We start from the raw sequence: 21,123 nt of genomic DNA, 5'->3' as shown, positions 1-21,123 counted from the left end.
CTTTCTGGAGCTTGAAGTGTGCATGTTTCATGGTAGAACTCAGCCATCTTTCCCGAGGCAAACTCTTCCCTATAGTGCCCCGCGCCGTGAAACACTTGTACAAAATGACACTGTGATTTACCCTGGTCTGTACAGTCCGTTGCCCAGTAAACCAAATTGGCAAACAAAGACCCATCACCTAGCTTCCAGTGTTTACCCGCACTTAAATAACACGACTAGAGGCTGTGGGCCATTTGTTATCTCTTGTCCCTGATGCACTGTTATATTTACAGCCCTTTTATGAATCCTATGACGATACAGTATGTCCATGTACCAGTGGGAATTGGTTTTCTAGGTCTGTGTAATTTTCAAATGACACAGTACTGACGATCTGAAGCTCATAGCCTAGAATTTAAGGTGTTGTCATTAAGTGTACACTAAAGCAAGCAACATAACCATTCATAACACATCTAAATATTGTCAAATCACCATAGCAGTTACCAGTTTGGGTTGTGCGACAGTTCTGGTCGGAAATGTGCAAAAGAAATTCTTCAAATCTGTGAATAGGGGAAAAAATTTCAATTTTTCTTCCCAGTTGCTGTAAATTATTGAGTTTCGAGTGGCACTAAATATGTTTCGGAGAAGAAATTCAAACTCAGAATTATAATATTTACAATATTAAGAGCAGATGCTGTAAGAAATGAGACCATCCCTTATCTCTCATGGTTGCCTAAACAAGCCTGTGGACGATTTGTTTAAGTCGATTAAAGCTGCTGGGCGGTGGATTTCTTCGGCAAGAACTTGGGTCGGATTTTCCGTGACAGTCCGAAAGATGTCCGAAAGTGCTCCGCTCAACCAGCAGTGAGCAACAGTGGAAAGAGTCCGCTAACGAAAACTCAAAATTGGCTTCCAGCACGACACCAAAGTGTCACAGCGGGCCTTTTCAACTGGATTTGTTGACGGACAAACGTGTGCAGTATCTAAATAGGACCTTTATCTGCCTCCTTTGTTTCTTTATAATGAAAACGGCGATTCAATGAATTCGGTGTTCATTGACCTACAATGACATTGGGTTCTCCCCTAAATTATGATAATTAAGTTGACAAATGACACAGGATGAGGCCATAAATCGACTCTCCCCAAATAAACAATCATCTCCACAGTTCGCATCTTTGATATTCTCTCAGAGTCAAGGACGAACAAAGTTGAGGGAATCGGGAGTGTGAAACCCCTCTGCGGTTTGGATGTTGGTTTTATAAGTGGATCACAGTAAGTAGGACAGCTAAGATGACACAGACAGACCTAGATGTGTCTCACTGCCTCTCCCTCTCAGGAAACCTGGTCAAGCACCAGAGTGTGTGTGTGAAGTGGGCAGACAAAGTATAACGCTAATGACCAAAACGTGTAATGCAAAGACCTACATCTAAGGCTGTGAAAATATTAGTCCTTTTTTTAACAACACCTTTAAAAAAAAAAAGATCTCCGTCAATAGTATTAAAAGTACCGAAGTTAAAAAAAAAAAAAAAACAGAGCCACCATCAGATTGTCCTGTTTTATTTGCTTAGGACTTATATTTCTCCCTGCTATGTTTGAAAAAGGTAACAAGAATCGTTTTTATACTAGTATTATATCAAGGTTTTAAATTCTGGTTTCTTGAAAACCTTAATTTGATCTAAAGAGAGATTTCAGCCCTTTGAAATGACATGAAACCATCCTTTAAATCCTTTAACATGAAATAGTATAATGTTTTATTCAGAAAGGACAACGGATAAATCACATCCAGCGTTAATCAAATAATATCACTTTTGGCACTTCTCTTTACATGTCTCAAATCATTAACTCTGTTTCAAATATGCTCTATTTGCCTACACAAGGTCTTTACAGTCATATCTGTAGAAATGTCTTTTCCAGAACAGCGTGGCATATCGGCAACACATGATTCCCACTTCGCCCCTCGCTACATTTTTCTCCGACGAGCAGAAAAAGATCTGGCTTCGGATGCAAGCAGCAGCGTGACTGAAGCCGAGATGCGACTGAATCAAATAGACAGGGAACGGCCTCTATCAACTTATGTGTCGAAATAAAAGCATCTCACACATGAAAGGCAGGATCTCCATGGTTTCCCTTGGAGCGGGGCCTCGTTGCCATGGGAGTGGAAGGCGCTACTGGAGGAGGAAAAACACAGAAAGATGGGTAGGAAGACAGTGTCATCTTTCCACGCACAACACCCAATTGTGCACAGTTTATTTTGCCTCGACTTTAAAAAAAAAAAAAACTGCTGTTGTCACAATTTTTCTTTGAAAGTCATTCGAAAAGAAACTTCACATTATGTTTTTTTTTGTATTCAATCAAGAATAGTTGTGTTCAGTTTAAGATGTTTGATGAAAATAAATCCAGCCCACCTCACCTGAAGCACGAGGTGTACCGTGGCAGACTGTTTGCCTAACAGTTTTAATGGCTATTCAGACAATATTGTGCAAGCCCTGTCCTGATTGTGCTAATGCATTTAAGCATCCCGTCAGCATGTGCCTGTCCACAAGTGTGATCAGACCCCGGAGGCAACCGAGAAATGACACACACAACTGATGTTGTTACACAAGGCCTCGCAGTGGGTTATTTTTAGCCTCCACTTTTTACTGACGCACCGTCAATTTACCCAATAACCAAACAGCCGTACTTGTGAGTAATTGTTTACCCGAGTCAGACCAAACACCTCGGTTCTGTTTATATAAGTCCGATCAGATGTGAGGAAGTCCAACCTACACTCTGTCTGGTTGTTATGTACTGAGCAGGTCATGCTTGGACTCAGCTCCATGCGGTGCCTGAGGTGATTGAGTGGGTGGCGTCACACAGGGCAGGTGCACAGGCTAAGTGATGAGTCTGCTACGTGCGAATACGGCATATTTGTTCTCGGATTTATCGTAAATTGGGAATGTCTATACAGATAACAATATGGTAGGAGGTTGCATCAAGTTAATTTGGTGCTGTTGTTAAATAGATGGTGTAACTGACAAAACAGAGGCAAAGTTAATGACCTGGATGCTCAGGGCGATGCTGGAAATATCATTAGAGTGGGATATATTTAGCAAGTCAAATATTTAAAGTAATCAAACCGCAAAGTAGCTTTTTTCCCGATCGTCTCGACAAACAAGTGTGGCATTTGATGATTTTAAATGCTGGCTCAGAGACGTGATAAACACCCATTAGACATTCACCAAACTATACAACATGTATGCTGGACTGGACCACAGGATCCTATCGAAAACGCTCCGCTGTCCAACTGTTTTATGCTTCAAGTCTTGCAAGTCTGCATACTGAGAAAATCTTCCTGTAGTTTTGGTGCACCAAACACATGGAATTACCTACAAAACATTCTCAAGATTGACACTCTTATCACGCCCGGACAACTCAAGGGGACGATCCAAAGACACTTGACCTCGGTATGCAGTTGTTTTCACTGAGTATTGTTCTTTTGAAATGTTAACCTAACCCTAACCCTAATTCTGCGTATTTTTGCGTATCTCGACGTCATTGCAAATGAGGGGAACCGGCATGATTTTTGAGGCTTAAAGGAAGGTTTTTATTTAATTGAACTGAAAAACAGACAGTGTCCCACCTCATTTCAATACTGAAGGCTCCTGTGAGTTTGAGTGAGGCATTGCCAGATTTCCTGTGTGCCTGTTTCAGTCTGTCAGATCTGGTTTCATCTTACCTGATGTGTCCTCACACAAACTACTGACGCAGCTGAAATATAGCGTAAAGCCTGCTCATTACTTCCACTAATGTGCTGCAAAGCAGAACACTGCCAGTGTTTAGCAAATTGAACAGTGGGCCATAAACAGTGATGTCATCGCGCTGAATAACAGGCTTCACTGCTGACATCATGGAATATTTTAACCTCCTTTAGTCAAATTATTTGATGAAAGTTTAGGTTTTTGAACTGAACTTCGTCTCCCTTATATCTCATATATATGATGTGTTAACTACAGAGGTCAAAAGGCATTCTCCCTCATTGTTCATATGTGTCACCCCTTTGGCTATTGTATCTGTTAAACATCAGAATGCTTTGTCCTGAGAACATCATGCCAATGACAACTGGTTGCTGAGGAAGGTGAATAAGTCATTACAATGGACGCCCACTAGCCTGCGTCAGTCTAATTCACAAGCCATACTTGTCCTGAAAACATAAGCAGGTGGAGCAAAGCACTGGTCATTGGTCAAACATCTTTCCAGGGAAATTTTAAGGTGTATATTATATATTTTGGCACATTATAAGAGCCTGGTAAAACAGAAAAACAAGATAAGGAAACCGGTTTGAACAGACTCATTTACTTAGGAAGCTAAAACAGTCGAGTGAGATATGGCAGGGGGAGGGGCATGGTTTGCGTTTCTTGGTATGAAAACACCTTCATTCCATTTTAAGAAACACTCAATAGGTTCAAATACTATACCTATCAATGTCTGGATGTCGATGTTGTCAATTCCAACTCATAACTTTGAAATTGTAAATGCACATTTGCTGGGCAAAGGCATCCTGGTGAATGAGGGGTAACCAGGCAACTCTTTTCAGGCTCTTGAGATTAAGCCAGATCACTTCCCCTGTTGTGTGCTTAGATTCATGATGCACAGCTCTTAGGGAGGCAGATGTTTCCTACAGATAATATGAAATGACATCTAGCAGTCAGTGCTAAGTAGAAAACATTGCAAATTCTGTGCAAACAGCCTCTCATGTTTGCGTTGCGGTACGTTTTTCTTGTGTTATGTTCAAAAGGCAAATAAGAAATCGTATGAAGGAAGTATTACAGCATGACTGTCATATTTCTCATGGAGATGTATTTCCTGCTGGCCAGCGACAGATCAACATTGTATTCGTACCATGGAGCTATTTGCTGTGGAGAGAAAGGCAATTTGTTAAAAGTTTATGGAGAGAGCAGGAAGACTTTCATAGACTTCTTTTTTAGAGATATTGTTTGAATTAAAGATATGATGTGCATTTACATAATCCTAAAAAAAAAAAAAAACTTAAACTTTGCGGTGATAAAACACTAGCAGCAGAAACACTTAAACCTTCCAATAGCGATAATTAACTTTAACAGCCCAAGCTAAAGCAAGTAAAGTCTCCTAACAACGTGATGCCCCACACTATCGAATTCCGACATAAACAGTCATTTCCCCTGGTGGCCGAAATGACATATTGTGCATTTAACTGTTATCGCTTGAGGGCATAATTGGGAACATACTGTTTTCCAGGCTGTTATACCGCCGCTACAACGCTACAACGTTAAAATGCTTGTACAATGTGACCTGATAGTTGTTATGAATTGCCATTGCCATTGATGGAGGACATTCTTGCATGCGACACCAGCTTGGATCAAGGCCCTAATGCTGCTGTAACCGCCGTGCTACATAAAAACCAACGCTTCCGCTCTCTCGAATGGAGATAGATCGGTGGAAAGCCCTCCGAATCCTATCAGTGGTTTACCAGCGAGGGGAATCACCGGTAATTCTCATTTATTACAGGGTATTTCACAGCTGAGTCAACACTCAATACAAAAGTGCCCAACAGCATCCAGGCTCTCCACAGGATCAGGAATCGCATTCTGCGTCGAGAGATATTGTTGAAAAATGCAGCTTGTCTGTGTGGGATGTTTATAGGTTTGTTTTGTCGCAAACGAGGTGCTCCCATGTATCAACGGAAGCACAAAAGCCCGTGTGTTAGGCCACGTGTTGTAAGAAACACAAAACCCCTTATTTCCATCAAGACAATTGAGAAGGGATTGCAGGTTTTTTTGTTGGCTATGCCAAGTCTGTAGTTCAAACTGAAAGTGGATCATGAGCTGTATTTTTCCAGGGGCTTTTCTTATTGGCTCAAACCAAACGGTGAGATCTAGTAAAATATTTGCATTATAAAGCGTGCGTCATTACGGCCGTGGAGCTTTAAAACCAGTCTCCCAGCAGATTATTATTAATGCTTCGGCTGCAATAGCTATTTATATGCATTTGTGGATGCGTCCCATCCCTCCACATTACTGTATGTATGTTTTGTCATAACACTGTATAACCAGCAGTTGTCAGTCCCCCATCAGAGCTTTTTCTCTGCCCCGAGAAACCTATTAATCTTTAACTAGGAGCTATAGTGGCAGCCGGTGCTTTTAAGCCTGATCTTTATTGCTGAAAGCAGCAGGATACACTCGCCTGAAGTCTACATTAAGAGCCGCTGATGTGTTTAGTTGGGCAAACACGCGTCTATATCACACGGAGAAATGCTGTTTTTTTAGTCTTCAGCATGAAGAGAGGATTTTTGCTCTGTAGTTTCTCAAAAGAGTTGAGTTCCTGCTTTATATTACAAGCTGAGGTGTGCAGTTTATGCTAGAATTACACAGTGCAATTCTTCATTTCTTTATTTGGTCTGGTATTTACATCACTGTTCATTCATTTATTTCATTTCTAAGTTTTAAGAAAATATCGCTTTGATAAAGGAAGTAATCTTTATTTAGAAATCGTCTCTAAAGTCAAGAATGTACTAGTCTCACTGATGGCTGTCAACTCCAACATTGCCTCCGTTTATTAAAAAGCAGATGAATAATACCTGCTCTTCAGCTCGCTGGTTTCGCTAACAGCTTTTGTTGTTATTCATTCTTCCGGATATTCAACACTAAGTGGGATGTATCATTTCAGAAAAAAACGAGCAGATAGAGCTTCTTTTGTGCACCGATTAAAATTATGCATAGTCAATGGTGAAAATTCCCCCCTCTAAGGTTTCTGGTTTCTAGTGATATTTTTAATCACTGAAAAGGTCAGGAGGAAAACAACAGGCTTAGGAGAAATTAGAGAAGTTGCTTGTCTTACGCCAGCCGAGCAACGTTAACACACAGAGGAAATATAAGGCTGTAAATGACTGTATTAACATTTTTGTGTTTGTTTTTAAGCAGTTGTGAGGTGATGAGGAACTTTTTGTCAGTGCTTTTTTTTTTCTTCCTGAAAGTAAACTTATCTTAGGCATCTGAAAATATTGAGAGTATTCAGTGGACTGCTCCTCTGCACAGACACAAAACATATGATATTACAATGAAACTTGGATGCACAGTTTTATTTTGGAATGTATTAAAGACAGACAACCTCAGAGTTTCCCATAATTTAATTATAAAAAAATCAAATAAATATTCAAATACATAAATAAACAGTGAAGGAAGTACTCAGGTTTATAATGTCACAATGCTAGAAAGAGGCAAATCACAGTCACCCAGGAGATAATCTCTTTTCAGGGTGGACATTTTGTTCACCACTTTGAAGCGGAGGGACCACTGGCTGAGGTCTTCCTCTGAGATACTATCAAAGAAGAAATCCTCATTGAAGATTGGATTACGGCTCTTTCTGATGACTGTGCTGCGCTGCTTCTGCACTTTTCCGGGAACCAGAGAGAGGCTAACGCTGCAGTTGATAATCTTTGGGTCTACAGAGAGAGGATAGAGGCCCTCAGCGCTGATCAGTCGAACCCGTAGTCTTTGGTTATCTGAGCAGTACTCTGCTGAGAGTCTCAGGCTGCCGTCTTTCCCTATGGGTACCATTCTTTCCTTCATTACCCTCTCTCTGTGCAGAGTCAAGTCCATGGGGAAGATGTTTGGCGGTGCCAGGCTGCAGCTGCTGGGCAGGCCTTCAACCAACCCCTCTGATGCCCTCCTCATGACATTGGGGCTATTGTCTGTGGAGCTGCCTTCATCCGTGGACAGGGAATTGTTCCTGGACACCATCGCCTTCCTCATGTTCCTTGACAACAGCAGTTCATGGCTCAGTGCTTTGAACAGGGAAGACTTGGCAGGGCACCTGGTCAGCAGCGGCGAGCTGAAAGGAGAGGATTCGGTAGAGGAAGTCGTATCGCTGTCCAGAGTGGTCTGCCAGTTCAGGGTGTACCCTCTCGGGGAAAGCCTGGCGGTCAGGGAGTTGAGGCTGAAGGAGGAAGGTGAAGAGGAGGGTGAGGTGGAGGGGGAGTGTTTGGAGCATATGCTGGTTCGACTCTTGGGCAGCAGCAGGGGAGAGGAGCCGGGATCAGAGTGGAAGAGCGACTCCTTCCTCCTCGTGTGGGGGCTCTCCAGCAAGGTGCAAAAGCCGTAGCAGGTCTGAGCTTTGGCCAGGTGTGGAAGGGACAGGGCGGCCTGGCTCTGGGGATCTGCATTGGTAGTCTCTTCATCGCTGCAGCCATCGCAGGGGTTCTCGTCCACACTCTCCACCTGGATAATGTGTGGGTGGATGGGCTCATGGCGCGTTATCTCTATCTCAGGGCAAGCCCTCTCACAGGGAGACACCTTGATGCGAGCGGCTCGGCTCTGCTCCGTATTCCTCATCTCCTGCAGGGATGGGATCGTGGGCGGGATGCAGAACTCGGGGATGTTGTCAGGGGTGATGACGTTGGGACAGAGGGAAATCCTTTTGAGTTTGTCACCTTTTTCTCCGAACATGATGTCGCTGATTTTAAAGCTGAGTTCTGCTGACGGGATGGGCAGGTTAGATCTCTCCACTGACACACGGATCTTCTCCACCACCCACATGGGTCCTCTGGTAGAAATTAGGAAGCTCTGAAGAAACAAAAAAAAAAGGAGATCTCAGATGCTGCATTGTGTTTAGAAATCAAACACACAGAAAGTCTAAATTGTGTCATAGCATCTACAAGCCTTAACTCTCTTACCTTATATTCTGAAGCTATGAGTAATCCACAAGGCTGTCCTGAGCAGGATGGACGGAGGTGCAGACGGAGCAGACAGAGGTTCTCTCTTGTCAAGACCTGCACACATCTGTGGCTGTTTGAGAGACAAAGACAGTTTAAATGAAGCAGGAAATCAGGGAATCTAACACACGCCCCCTGCGCTGCTCCAACAGGATCCTCCCTCCCGCCTCGGCCACTGGTTCCCATGGAAATATCCAAACCACAACAGATCTCGGTGCCCCTGTCGTAGCCACTGTGCTGTTTTAGCAAGATAAGCTTACTACAAGTGCAGAACAAGTGTTCACAAACACACGGCAGGCTTTTAATTCACATGTTTGTTTTTCCATTTATTTAATTTCGATGGTGCATGTGACCTTCTTGTACGAACATAAACAAGGTGATCTGATAAGATAATGATTCTGGACAATTTTTACGTGTACCTTTTAGAGGCACGAGTTTGAGGAATACAGCTGACCCAGCTTTTGCTGAGGACTACATGTCACTCAGGCATCTGCCTAAAACATGTTTCATGAAAGTAACAACCTAATCCCTGTGGTATTTAATTAAATATGGCAAGTCCTAATGGTTGAACCCATCTGTATTAGTTTATCCCAGTACTTCATTGCTCTATCAAACTCACTTTTCAAAGAAATATTTAAACTCTGGACACATTTGAATGCCACATTGTCACTTCACTTACTACATAGAGTTTATATCACTACACATCCCAACAATTCAGCTGGATATAGTGTGTAGACCTGAGTATACTGAGAATAGTGAGTATAGTGTATCTATTCGTAAACCAACACGTCAGCCTTGCTGAAGAGCTGCCGAAGGAGAGGCAGACCACAATGTCTCTTTATCAGAGATACAGTTCCTGAAAGGTCAACATCCGTGTTAAGAAGGACAATGAGAGCATTGATTTATATACAACCACACTGAGCATTGCTGCCTTAGGTCTTTAACCTTTATTGAAACATTGTCATGTCAGTGCTACCCTCTTGTGGTGGGACATGAAGCAGCTTTAGAATGAATAATCACCAGCATGATGATGATGATGATGCACGACAGAACGCTGGATTGGTGGTTTATCTGCAATCTGCAGTTACTGTATAACCCCCCCCCCCCCCCCCCCCCCCCCCTATAAAACAGACAAACAAATAACCTCATGACACACACTGAAAAAAGCTGCTTGTTTTTGCATATTTACAATAAAATGCTAAAGCAAAAGGCGCATCCCTTCAGTCACTTCAGTTCTTTGTCCCTTGGCTTTTTTCTCTGCTCTCCACTGAAAAAGCAGTCAGACCTCCTGTGAACACGCTCCACTCTGCTCTGCCCCGGCCAAAGTTCAAGTGGCGTGACTTGGTTACCGCGCGTTACCAGGCACTGAACAACCGCATGATGTCACTGCTAACAATATACAAGGAGAATGTCACGAATGGGGCGACTTCTCAGAAATGTTGACCAAAAATGTTCGAGCGATTCGAGCGTACGTCGTGGTAATGAACCGAGGTGAGTTTGAGGTGATCATGATCAGAACACGCACATGATCAGACACACAGGACTCATGCCGCGGGTCTTGGCGTGGGTCTGCTCTGTGGCTCTGCAGTTTCACCCACACAACATGCATAGTAATCGGCAGAGGGAGAAGTTCTCTGTCATCTGGTTGCTATCAATGATAGGTTTTTAGGAAGTAGCTTAGCACTTTATGAGATTTAGAAGAAGGGAAGCATGAATCTAGCTCGAAATAATCCTCACAGGCCAGAGAGGCAGATGATCAGTCCTCCTATGATGATTAAAGGAGCACTATGGAGTGTTGGGGGAGACATTTTAATCTGACGAGGAAGAACACGATCTTATCATCTTATTTTGTTGTTGTTGTTGTTGTTTTACTTTGTTTATATGTGGCGGACCCTGCCACCTTTCAAACTTCGAGCAGTGTTCTTGGAAACTTATTTTCCTGTGGAACAGCTTGTTTATTCAGATATGGTAAAATATAAAGATTCCTTGCTTTGTTTTATTACCTTATCTATAATACATCTGCGTTTAAATGTCCCCTTTAATATGTAGTTGATAACACTTACATTTAATCCCCTTATTTATCATAAATTATCTCAGTTGCATGGATGCTTGAACGTCTCCATCAGGGGGCAGTACATGCTCAGGTAAAAAAACAAAACAAAAAAACAACAGCACACCCACTAAGATGATGAACTGGGAGGGAGCTGCTAGTCTGGCTGAAACGTTAAATATACTCTGATTAATAAAGAAAACAGCTGCACAACTGGAAGATTATCTCATCGGGTGCTGAACTGGAGTACAGAGTGTATGGATTCATAATTCATAATTCAGCTGGGCTCCATTCACCCTCCCTCCAACAGCCATGCATTCTTTCAGAAAATCCCTAAAATAAACACGCTCATGTCTGGGAAGCCATTAGTTTGACACGAACTGCATGGCGTCAGGATCCCACTTGTATATTTAAACATCATCTTCCGTCATGTGCCATCGGTTCAGTCCGGTGTCAACGTGGGATGATAGGAAGCACCGCCACACTGCGCTGCCCTTCCACTGATGGTCGCCCTGCTGATCGGCAGGTGTACTTGACTGCACACATTCAAAAGCACTTTCAAAATAAGAGTCGTCGGAAAATCTTTTTTCGTGCGCTCATCTATACGCGATCGACGGGTGTATGTGTGTCTGTGTGTGTGTGGGTTTTTTTTTTTTTTTTTTTTTTTTTTATCTCGCAGGATTATCTCTTGAATCTGCTCTTGAGCCGTTCAATCCTCGACCTGGCTTTCACGCATGACGATCAGAAAACCACTGTGTGTGTGTGTGTGTGTGTGTGTGTGTGTGTGACGCCGCTTCCTCTCCTCGGCGCATAGATATGCGGTCGTTTTTTTTTTCCCCCTCATCCTTCTCTCTCCACTGTACGATAAACGAGGAGGGGCTTGATGCCGTGGAGGAGGCAGGCAGGCAGGCAGGCTGAGCTGACCCGCTTGTAGCCTACATCCAACAAGCCAGGTCGCATGCGTAAACGAGTGACAGACATCAGGTAGGATCTCGCCTTCATCTCTCTTTTCTCTCCTTTTCTTTTCTTTTTGAAATAAGCTGATTGTGTTTCAAAATAAAAAACCCTGGCGCCGTGCTTTGAAGGTGCTATTCCTCCCAAACGGGGCTCACTACATGGAGGCGGACCGCTCGGTGTTGGCTCAGCAGAAGCGCTGAGAACATTTCACATTAACAGCCTGCAGGGTCGACCCTTTTTAAAAAAAATAAAAATAAAAATATTTCACAGAATCGGGTGTGATGTGCTCCACTTCTCCATCGTCCTTGCTCCTCTCCTCTTTTTTCTTTTTCTTTTTTTTTTTTTGTTATAGGGGAGGGGGGTTAGGATTTAACATCTGTCGATTTGCCTCATGTGGCGCGCCTGTTACAAGCCTGTCAAATCTATTTCATCGCCCAATATGTGACCGCAAGCTTTTTGACATTGACAGATCGGAAGGTAATCAGACGAGCGTTTTTCATTGACCTACTTGCTTGCGTGTTTTTAAACAGTCGGGGTGTGCTCGAATTCGGTTTCTTGCTTGGAAGTGGGCTAAAATAGGCAACTAATGCTGCTCAGCTCCAGCATCCCCGCTACTCTGTACTGTAACTTGGACTTGACCTGAATGTTATCTGGATCGGCTCAACATCAGAGCCACATTCACGATGTGAGACTGTGAGTGCGCATGCAGGGAGGGATGTGCCCGCTGATGATTTACAGCAGAGAAATGTGGGCAGGAGATACTCTGTCTAATGGTCAGTTTGGTCAAGTTTTTTGTTGAGCTGTGATAAAAATCTGCCATTTCATGAATCCCAGTGGAAGAATTCCTCCCTTTTTTTTTTTTTTTTACCTGACACCTGCAGAGGTCATGCTCACCTGGCTCTGTTGCTTTCTCTCCAGCAGCAGGGAGGGGTTGTGCAGGGTGTCCACTGAAGGACATGTCTCCTGAACCTGCCAGGCCGCCCCTGCTTGCCTCACACAGATGTGCCTGCTGCACTTGTGAAGGAGGCATTTTATGAGCTGTGACCATGTGGTTGTTTCACACAGGTACGGGGCATTAAACGTTAGGAGAGCACAGTAAGTGTTTGAGGTAATCTGACCACACAGTAAAACTTTTTTTTCTTTTCTTTTTTTTTTTTACCGTGTTCTGTTCTCTTCATGTTCTCATTTACTGATGAAGCAACTGTTTGAAAAATGTCACCCCACCCTTCCTCAAGCGTAGAGCAGCTGAGCATTTTCTACGAGAGGCATCTTGTATATTAAGGGTCAATTCAAGGATACTCGTACCGTGAGAGGCGGTTTCAAGCCTTCAGTGTTGAGGAGTGACATGTTTTTTACCCGAGTGGTGGCACTCAAAAAGTCGAGCTGTGTCAGCGTGATGCAGACAGCTGTGATTCGGGATGGCTTTATACAGGAAGGCACCACTGAGGGTGCTGGGGATTTGATTCCCCTAATGGGAGCACCCATACTAAAAATACTCCCTGGTGGTACTGTAAGGCACGAGGATGAAAGCATTCACCAGCCATACTGTAGGAACACGGGCTCCTCGTTTCATCATTTTCACTAGGGCTGCACGATATGGTGCAAAAAAAAAAAAATCCTATTCCAATTCAATTATTTTGCCAGGGCTTGAGTGAGGGCGATCATTTTCACATCACAGTTTTCATTTTCTCTATCAAGGCTATTCAAATCATGGTGATGTGACATTTGTTGGGGTCTGTTGTACCAAACAGAGATGTTTTCTCATGTCTGGAGAACATCTCTGCAGCACTACAGTACTTCTTCATAATCCTGTTTTGACAAAAGCAGGATTATGAAGGATTCACGTCTTGCGATATGGATGTTGTACAAGACCATATCATGATTTCAGTAATATTTGTAATTAATTGTGCAGCCTTACAACTAATTATGACATAAACCCGCTAGTTTGTGGAGTGCAGTTTTGATGCCTCAAGGTTTTGGAGCCAGTACCAATCAGAAGGTAATTTGTGATTTGCATATTGCATTTAGCAGTGTTGCGTTTTGATTTATATTGTGGTTAATTGTGCAGCTATAAGCAGAGCCTGACCGATGTATCAGTCGGGGAATGTTATGGCTGATATTAGCACATCACAGGTAAACGGGTATTGGAGTATATGTTGCTCGATACGCACCACTATAAAGTCTTGTTTTTAGAGATAATAATTTAGGAAAATATGTTTAGCGTAACTCATAATGATCAAATTCACAGTTAGCGGTACCATATTATGCAAATGTTTACAGTTTGTATGTTTTGTTTTGGGTGAATACTGGAAATGTTTATATAAATTAATGTTTAAGAATACTGTCCATTAGTGCAACATCTCTATTCACCCTCTGTCTGTATGCTCCGTTTTACTTCCTGTCTCTTAAAGGCCCTCCTCCTGAAAAGCCTAGTCGGCTCTGATTGGTCTGTTCTCGTAGGCCTGAGCAGGCACTGCACTCCATGTTTCTTCGTTAGCAATCTTTATGTTTGTTGTTTTAGTGCACAAATGTGATTTAGACCACATAGTTTATTGCTAACTGTAAAATACCCTGCCTCCATCACATATCTTTGTCGATGAACCAAAGAGCTGGTGCATTGGACGATATATCGCTGGTGGACTTTTTTGCTTCAGCCTTAATTTCTACACAGAATTCCTCATTCTTACCTTGATGTGTGTAAAGTGCTAATTAAATGCTTGATGGCTTCTTCTGGCTTTGCTATTTTCTGCCTTTCTGAAAAGTGTACAGTCCCTACAGTGTATATAAGGTGTCTCCAGACTAAACTGGTTGGATTTTGACAGTTGGAGGTGTCAAGCATCACCAGTTTTGCTTTGGCACTGACGTCTGCTTCATGCGTGATAGGATAGAAGTCTCGGCGACTTGCTTTACCTCAGCAGAAACACTAAAGCCAGGAACTGTTTCTGCTATAAGAAATACTGACAGCTGGCCGTCATGCTTACATGTTCTGATGTACGTCTTGAGTTCCTTATCAACATACTATTAACATACTCCTAAAGAGCATACGTGATTAGATCAAATGTGCATCACTTCTAGTGTCTACAAAAAAAGCTTTGTTGAATGGCAGATTGTCAAAATGTGCCAATAGAGAATAATCTCCAGATTACATAGTGCTGGAACGGCTTTATGAATCGCAAAGACCCTTTCCTTAAATATGGAATTGAGCAGGATTGTCTGTAGGATTAATGTATTTACGTTGAGACCAGCCATAACAGATTTGCTCGTTGTGAGTGCATATATGTGATTGTTTTTGCGTCAATGGCAGGACACAATGTTTGCGGTCGTGAGAGCAAATAACATTCTGCATTCAGGTACGTCTTTTTGTGCAAATACCGGAGCTATGTAAAAATTCAGCAGCGCATCTACTGACTCACAATATGAGCCGTTTGCTGGCTGATCTTAAACACAGAGGTGGAGACATTCTCCACCGGAGAATCTACAATGAGTACTGTACTCTTTCCCACTACACGGATATAATTAGATCACAGCAACACCAGTGTCACAAGCTCATATGCAGCATGCGTCTGCCAGAGGCATCTGATAGAGGCTCAGTGTTTCATCAAACAAAACACTAGATGCTATTCACAAGACCCAAGGTTAGAAAGGCAATGTGTGCCTGGTTTGTAAAGCTTGTGGTCAAAGAAATCAGAAACATTGTCAACCACAGGCACAAAAAGTTGCGCAAATTAATAGATATCGTCAGGATTGTACATTTCCCCGTGTCGAAGCTTTTAAAATATTAAATACTGCAATTTGGCTTTGCAGCGGTAATTAAAACCAAGCACTATTTAAATGGTGCCTTTTCCCACTGATTGCCAGCTATTGAAGAGGCCATTACCACAGTGATTCTGTATTATGGGCAGCTATTAAGGGTGTCTCAGCTACAACAACTTTACTTCATGTGTTCAACTTAACACTTAATTCACTGGGAATCGCAGGTCTCAAACATGGTCTTATGAAATGAACAGTGCTTTTACTTAGCATACCTTAGATAGCAACAGCAAGACCCCACATTCCCATGTATTTAAGTCTACTAAGTGTGAGAACGAGCGATTGTTAAGGACAGTGCCTCCACTGTATTTCCGCGCTGCTCATTAGAAAGTGATTTTTCCTCTCAGCTGTTGCAGTTGCTCCGTCATCAAGAATACGTTCCTGGTCGGAATTCCCCAGGAAGTGTTCGGTCGAGAGGCTGGGAAGTAAAGGGTACTGAGAGTCACCGGAGAGTGTGATTGTTGAACCATATTTAATGCATGAGTGTGTAGGAGGTGGAAACTAAAACACACCCCATGCTGTCGCTGTGACCCAGCCTTTGTGTTTCATGTCGAGCAGTGGAAACAGATCGCTCTCTGCTATGCATTTTCTCTCTGCCGTCTCTGTGATCACAGCCTCTTTAGGGCCTGGCTCGCTTCCAAATCTTTTTCTATAGATCAAGAGGTGGATGTATAAGCTCGCTGCCATTCTAGTACATCAATCCGAATTCATAATTTTCCGGTATTTTTCCCAACAGATGAATGTGGCAGGCAGTCAATATGTGAGAGCTTTAATGCAGATGGGCCTTTTTTTTCCATTAGCAATCACTTGACCACTTTCCCAATGTGCTTTCAGATCCGAACGAAGGTTGATCTCGCTTGTAATAAGAGATCATGAGGAAATTTACCGCACGCTTGATTAATAATTGTCAACCATTATCACGTCAATGCATCCAATGCCAGCATATCCACAGGTCACTCAATTTTTGATCCTTATGATGCGTAGCAGTTTAATGTATTACACTTTTATGTCACTGTTTATAACTTGTAGGATTGTTAATATCTACAATAGAAATGTTTTTTTTAGAAATGTTCACTGAAGGTAGAAGGCAGTTAATTGTTATTTCTTCTCTCCATTTGTGTGTCAGATCAGCTGATGAGTGCAAGGTCATTTATTAAGCATGAAACTAAAAGTGGCACTATATATTGAACATGATCCTCATAAAGCTGGGACTGGAGGCTGAAGGAGTACTTACAAAGTATTTACCGTCCATGTGGTCTAAACCAACGAGTCTGCGCCAGTGATGTGTAAGCAGACTCAAGAAGTAGGTCAGTAGATGCGGCCGTGGTGTGTTTCAGGTCAGAAGGCAGTGGCACAGCCCGTGGCACTTCTCATCACCGGGTCAAATGCGATGTCGGTTTGAGGCGGCGGACGACAGGTCTGACTGCGCTGTCGTGCATGCGTGGTCCCAAAACTGGGTTGGCGGCATAAAATAAAAGATGTGAGGGTTCCCTGAGCACCAGCTGTCAGCTTAAGTGAATAGCTGTCGACTTACCTTTTGGCTGCCTGGCTGCTTTTATGTATTCATGTTAGTAAATTTTACGTGCATTTTTTGTCAATTGTGCTTAATTCAATTAACTCTCTTTTACATAATCTCTTTCGAGATTACTTTGTTGAAGTTTAATTTAGCAGTGAGTGAGCATTTGTGCTTAAGTTTAAAATAGCTTTTGTGCAGATTGCATAAATTACTTAATTAGCATTCAATTGTACTGAAGAGTCGGTGAATAGGTGTAGAAAATTAATGCTTCTTGACTTTGTTGGGAAAGGTGTTTCTGCTGCAGACACACACAGAGTCTGTGTGGCTTAAAGCGGAACGGCTCCATTCTGGTGTTACGGAGGAACGACCGGGAACATGACCCACTCTGGCTGAGGCGAACTGATTACCAGTGGTACAGATCATGTGATACATGTGCTAAAGATCATGTGATGTATAGCCCCCCTCTGAGAAGGGGAGAGTGGCGGGAGGAAAACCTCTTTTGTCTCCAACATGTCTGTTTCTATGTGCAACAAAGTTCGAGTAATTAAAAGGAGCGGACGTACATTATTGCGTTAAAGTCAGCATGTTCCTTTTCTGTTCTCACAATGCTTGCTGCTGCTTTTGGGCTTTAAGCGGACAGTTTTATCACCTGGTAGTCTTTGTTGAGGTATAATGGCTGCTTGTGCCCAGCCAATAGTCACCTCGTTGTAGCATGCCCGGCTTCCTTTCACTCTTTTCACTAGGTACGAGTGCTCGGAGCTTCTAACTGCCATGACCCGTCTCTCTGTTGAGTGTATTTGAAGTTGCACTCAAAACGAGATTGTGCTTTAAGTGTCCTTGTGTCTTCTAAGTGACTGTGTTTAGCCGCACAATCAAAGAAATGTAATTACTCCTCTATGCACGCACAGTACGCCATATACGTTCAGAGCTTCATAGGACTATGTTGTTATTATTTTAGGGAGTGTTTTCTTAGGCCGGCTCCTCAAAGAAAAGCACATTAGAGGCGCACTCTCAAAGGCGCTGATGGGTTTCATCAGCATGCTGGGAGTGTTTTTCACTGGCAGGGGGTCTCCGAGGAGCGCCACGGGAGCCAGAGGTCAATGACAGTGGGGCAGAGATCCTCGTGATCGAGCCACTTGCCATCGATCTGCATCAATGATACATCACAGCCAAATACAGCTGAGTGGTGGGGGTCCTGCAACATGGTACGGTTCAGACATCAATCTCTTGATGAGACGGGGAGGTTTTTTTTTTTTACACCCATGACACAGTTTTCTAACATCTTGATAAAAAAATCAAAGGGCACCATGTGAAGTTATCCCTGTCTGTAAATTGCCCAGGATGTGAGACGTCCAGAGGTTGAGAGGCTTGTCCAATTTTCAGAAGGAGGGAGCAAAGGCTAGCAGCACTGGGACGGAGGCGAGATGGAATAACAGACGGATGAGGTAAACAAAATGATATTGCAGCCGAACGGCACCGTTGATCTTGTTTAAGGGAGGATTGACAAGGCAGTAGTTTCACATCAAGGTTAATTGAGGGCCATCAGGTCCTTTGTGTGTACAGCAGCTGTCAGCCTGTTTTTGTGACTGCCCAGAGGGAAAGGACTCTCCTGTCTGAAGAGCAGCACTGAAATTACCGCTCTCCTCTGCTCTGATCCTCTGCAGGCTGCCATGGTTGCTGACCGAGCGATCTCTCTCTCTCTCTCTCTCTCTCTCGCTCTGTGTGTCTCTCAGCTCACGGCTGTGTAGTGTCAGCACCTTGAGTCTCAAAGAAGAGCTGTGGACTGCTCTGACACACTCTTGTCCAAATGATTTCATATTGGCCTGGCGAAAGAGCTTTTAGCAACTGGAAGCCGCACTGTATAAGTGATTGTGTTACTTTAGCCTTGTGTATTCTGCTCATCAGCAGTGCAGTGACCTTGTGTTAAGGGCAGAGGGACGCTCTGGTTACCCTCAGTGGAAGGCGATACATAGGATTACATTCGTCACCCTGTTTTTGGAGATGGAATGATAAAGCAGACTCAAGAGTCGATGACGTGATCGGTGCTCTTCATAAAGACCTTTCTGACGGTGTTCATTTTGAACTTGGACAGGGAAGCTGTCCCCTGGAAGAGCCAGTACAGCAAGGATATACTGCGCTGTGTTGCACGGAGCTATAGGCTGCTACATGATTAGAACAATCTCTAATTAATCAGTGCAGTCATGCATAGGGATATCTCACAATCTAGTGCTCATTAGATTCATCCCATTTCCGGCTACAAATAAATGAATATGTGAATGTGAAAGTGTTTGCTTATTATGACAAAACCCAATAAGTCTCTTGTAGCAGCAAACTGGTGTTTACCACCTAGCCGGTGTCCCTAGCAGAGCATCTTGCCACGAAAGAGCCACATTTAGAGCCAGTATTAGATTTGACTCACATCGGTCAGAAATGTAGCAGGAAATGCAATACATACACTTAGAAACTTTCAGAGAAATGAACAGGCAGCTGAATCAAGGCCCTATTATCTGTCCATGGCAGCAGGTCCACCATGTCGACCACCATGTTTCTTAAGTAGCAAACGCAAACACTGTGGGGGGCTGAGATAAGGGGTATTTTGTTGGTTGTAATCTGCAGCCTCATCACAATGATGCAAAATCTGGCACACTGGACCTTTAAATTCAGGTATTGAGCCAAAGAAGCATACAAAAGTTTTACATGCTACTTTAGTGACTAATTACTTGGAATCAAACTTGGCATGAGGCAAATATTTTTGCCTCCTTAGTGCACCAAAGTTTGTAAGTACAGCATCTAACATCTGTTACCTTTAAAACTCCAGGATTCATCTGCTCTCTTAATGCGTTAAATCAACCTTAGTTGTTATGCCGATCCTCTGGGGCGAGTGCGACATAAATTCTAAATGGTCTCCCTGGGACTAAGGTCACCCGGCCTGATGGCACAAAATCATTAGCAGAGGAGGAAATTTTAATTCAAGTCGGACATTGATTATACAAAGTCCTGATGTTTCATACTGTAACCTTGTTTGTCGGTGCGCTGTTGTTCTGCGGGGCTGAGCAAGAGTGGAATATCAATGCTGACTTTCTCCAGAACATGGGTTGTCTGGCAAAAATCAGAACCTACGAGCTGACTTGAGCTTGCGTTCAATTTCCTGCAACTGTGTCGGCAACCGCTGAAGTGAGGGACGAATCAGTATCCCTCCTGGAGCAGATTCTAATATCGCCCCTCATCTCCACGTCTTTATGCCCGTGCATTGTGGCCCGTCGGTGACGTTGCGTGACATCTAACGCTTTGGACTGATACCTTTTAGCTTCCTGGGTATGCCTTCTGGATCTGGTGAGGGTTTGTGTATAATTACACAGAACAGAAATGAGGACAAACTAGCATTCATTCATCTCTTTAACATATGAATCATAACATCATCTGGCCTGTACAGGGGAGGAAGCAGAGCGACTCCAGGCTGCAGGAGCTGTCGGCACAGGCAACAAAACTACCATATCATGTGTATGTTGTCTGTTTGATTGTTTCCCCTCCATTATGCTCTCTAATTCCTTCCCCGTGGCTATTCTGTCGTGACACCGGCTCAACCTGCTTGTGAACACGTGCAGCGCGATAAAAAAAAAATAAAAAAAGAAGAAAAGCCATTCAGTTGAATAATTATGTTATTTATAGAAGCATTGTCAAATTTAATCCACAGCTCTGACTCATGTCGTCAAAGACATCAAAACAGGCGGCCATTGTTTCGCTGATGCCTTGCTTGTTCGGATCGGCATGAAAATGAATGGACGGTGCTTTATGTAAGATGAGACGTTATGTTGAAAATGCCCTCAATAGGGCAACCATTATATTCTTACTCTATTCATTTTGCGTGCATGTTGTCAGAGGACAGCTTCCCCAGCTCTCAAGCTGTGAGAATTGCTCCTTTTCATTTCTTGAAAAGCGTCATATCTGGACTGCTAATAACTGTATGCAGTATTAATTGGTCAAAGCAGTGGGTACTTAAACAAAGTGACAGCTGAGGAGCTTTGATTCAAAACCCCTTATGAGCTTTTCGGTATGAACAGACGGGAGTTCTGTAACAATAAAGCAGCC

General features: G+C 43.2%; 2 protein-coding genes across 6 annotated transcripts in view; one reads left to right on the top strand and one right to left on the bottom strand.

The window, feature by feature from the left end:
- Positions 1 to 7,110: 7,110 nt before the first annotated feature.
- On the bottom strand, positions 7,111 to 8,777 carry c2cd4a (C2 calcium dependent domain containing 4A). Its single transcript, XM_030425088.1, has 2 exons — positions 8,663 to 8,777; positions 7,111 to 8,552 (listed from the first exon to the last, which is right to left on the bottom strand). Exon 2 carries the CDS (start codon positions 8,523 to 8,525, stop codon positions 7,182 to 7,184), a length of 1,344 nt encoding a protein of 447 aa, XP_030280948.1. The 5' UTR covers positions 8,526 to 8,552; positions 8,663 to 8,777; the 3' UTR covers positions 7,111 to 7,181.
- A 2,644-nt stretch (positions 8,778 to 11,421) lies between these two features.
- Positions 11,422 to 21,123, top strand: part of tln2b (talin 2b) — a 97,359-nt gene continuing 87,657 nt past the window's right edge. For 4 of the 5 annotated variants that reach the window (XM_030425648.1, XM_030425647.1, XM_030425646.1 and 1 more), the window contains exon 1: positions 11,423 to 11,735. The gene's annotated coding sequence lies outside the window, so the exon portion shown is untranslated. Of the gene's footprint in view, positions 11,736 to 21,123 lie in introns of all 5 variants that reach the window. The other variant, XM_030425649.1, reaches the window with a different exon arrangement.

The sequence above is a fragment of the Sparus aurata genome, chromosome 8 (genome assembly GCF_900880675.1).
Source record: "Sparus aurata chromosome 8, fSpaAur1.1, whole genome shotgun sequence".
NCBI lineage: Eukaryota > Metazoa > Chordata > Actinopteri > Spariformes > Sparidae > Sparus > Sparus aurata.
Note: the sequence above shows the minus strand (reverse complement) of the source record. Positions and strands in the feature narration are given on the sequence as shown.